Source organism: Clytia hemisphaerica, unplaced genomic scaffold, assembly GCF_902728285.1.
Source record: "Clytia hemisphaerica strain Z4C2 unplaced genomic scaffold, Clytia hemisphaerica genome assembly, whole genome shotgun sequence".
NCBI classification, from domain to species: Eukaryota; Metazoa; Cnidaria; class Hydrozoa; order Leptothecata; family Clytiidae; genus Clytia; species Clytia hemisphaerica.
Genome location: NW_027103968.1, coordinates 2,150,194 through 2,152,006, shown reverse-complemented (window position 1 = coordinate 2,152,006; position 1,813 = coordinate 2,150,194). Strand labels below are relative to the sequence as shown.

The 1,813-nt window shown below is 34.4% G+C and overlaps 1 protein-coding gene across 1 annotated transcript; it reads right to left on the bottom strand.

Annotated features, from left to right (window-relative positions):
• Positions 1 to 411: 411 nt before the first annotated feature.
• On the bottom strand, positions 412 to 1,656 carry LOC136810565 (zinc finger MYM-type protein 3-like). The gene has a single exon (XM_067067128.1). The coding sequence runs from the start codon at positions 1,654 to 1,656 to the stop codon at positions 412 to 414; it is 1,245 nt and encodes a 414-aa protein (XP_066923229.1).
• Between the last annotated feature and the right edge of the window lie 157 nt (positions 1,657 to 1,813).

The following is a 1,813-nucleotide window of genomic DNA, read 5'->3' as shown; positions in this document are numbered from 1 at the left end:
TTTTTGAAATTGATTTCAAAAAACGTTAAATTGAACCGAGGGTCTATTTTCCCAAAATTGCCAGAGAAAATCATACTATTCCGGATTAATCGTATGAAATACTGACATGAAATAAATTTTGGAAAAAACAAATAAATCGAAAATAGTTTTAATAACTTAAAAACTTTTTTTTATTATTGAAATCTTTAACCGAAAAATGTTTCCAGAAAACAGTGAAAAATATAGAGACACGATTATGCCATTTGTAATCATTTTTAAAACAGTATTATTTTTAACCCAATGAAACATCTCTAAAAAGCAAGATATTTTTTAAAATTTTACAATTCACTCAAAAAGTTTTCAATAAACGTAATCATAACAATAACACTTTACTCATATAATAACAACTGCCAATCCATTGTCATAGAAAGTTTATTGCGACTGGGAACTTTCAGAGTCACTGTATATAACACACTTTCTTCTCTTTTTGGGCTTTGGAGAAGCACTTTGGTTTATGTTAAACGTACAATTATTGAATACATTCGCGTTCGATGAACTTTGAGGTTGCACTGACTGCATAAAAGATGATTGAGATAGCATTCCACTGATAGGACGTTTTCCTGAAATTGCATTCGACATTCTTTTGAACTCTTGTTGATCTCCAGGGTCGTAGTTCGATAATCCTTTGGTAGAAGTGTGACCAGTAACTTTGATGATTGCGGTCTCAGGGATTTCTGCTTCTTTCAACTTTTTAACCGTGTTCTTACGCAGACTGTGATTAGTTAGATTTTCATCTAAAGAAATTTCAGTGTCAGAAATCAGTGCTTTCATAAAGGAGGAAATTGTATTTTTCCCAACAGGAGATGTAGTGTACCATACACTGGAGTTAGTAAAGTTAGCCTTTGGTGTCAAATAGAATCTTCCTGTTTTTCTCAAAGAATCAGGACGTTTCGAAATGTAATATTCGAGTAATTTCACTGGACAACGGTCTCCATCAGTCGAGAACATTTTTGGATTTGTTACTCTGGGTTTGTGGTGTAGTCCTTTGTATCTTGTTTTGGTAGGATCTTCTAAAAATTCTACATACTTTTCTCCACTTTCATCCGTTTTAAACAAGAAATTATCCATCGACATAGTTGTGTGCTCTTGGCGGCCTCTCAATCCAAAATGCTGTGTGGTAAGAAACCAGACTGTATGGAGTAAAGCCTTAGGGTTGGTTTTGCCTAACTTTCCAACGTTCCAAAGGATTTCCTCTTCTTTGTTAGTTAAAGCATGGCTTGCGTTTGGTCTTCGACCTAGTCCATTTTCTCTGAGTGTTCTTGCTTTTCCTTCGAGAATCTTGTTACATTTAGTGAACTCAATATCAGTAATAATTGATTTTGGATAGTTCTTATCTTTCAAATATCGATATAAGCTGGCCTGCATGACACGAAGGCTGTCAGGTTCATATTCTTTACCATCCTTTTTCGTCAGTTCAGCGTAAAATTGAGACAGAACATCGTCCAATTCGTTTGCAGTATAATTTTTAAGGTCTGATTTCTTGTTTCTTTCTTTGGCCAATGATTGATAAGCATTTAACCAAGTCGATGTCGATCGTCTTGTATTCTTGCTCTCAGATTTCTCACTCAATTTCTGCAGCTCTTCTTCACTCAACAGTTTGAATCTGCCCTTCGCCATTTTACTTTTATTTTGTTTGGTTTGGTAGTCACAACAAAAAACAATTTTTTTTTGATGGAACAAAAAACATTCGAAAATCTGAAAAGATTCGAATTCGAATCTTTTAGGCACTGTCTACATTGTGATAAAAATTAAATGCGGGCCGATTACAAGAGCG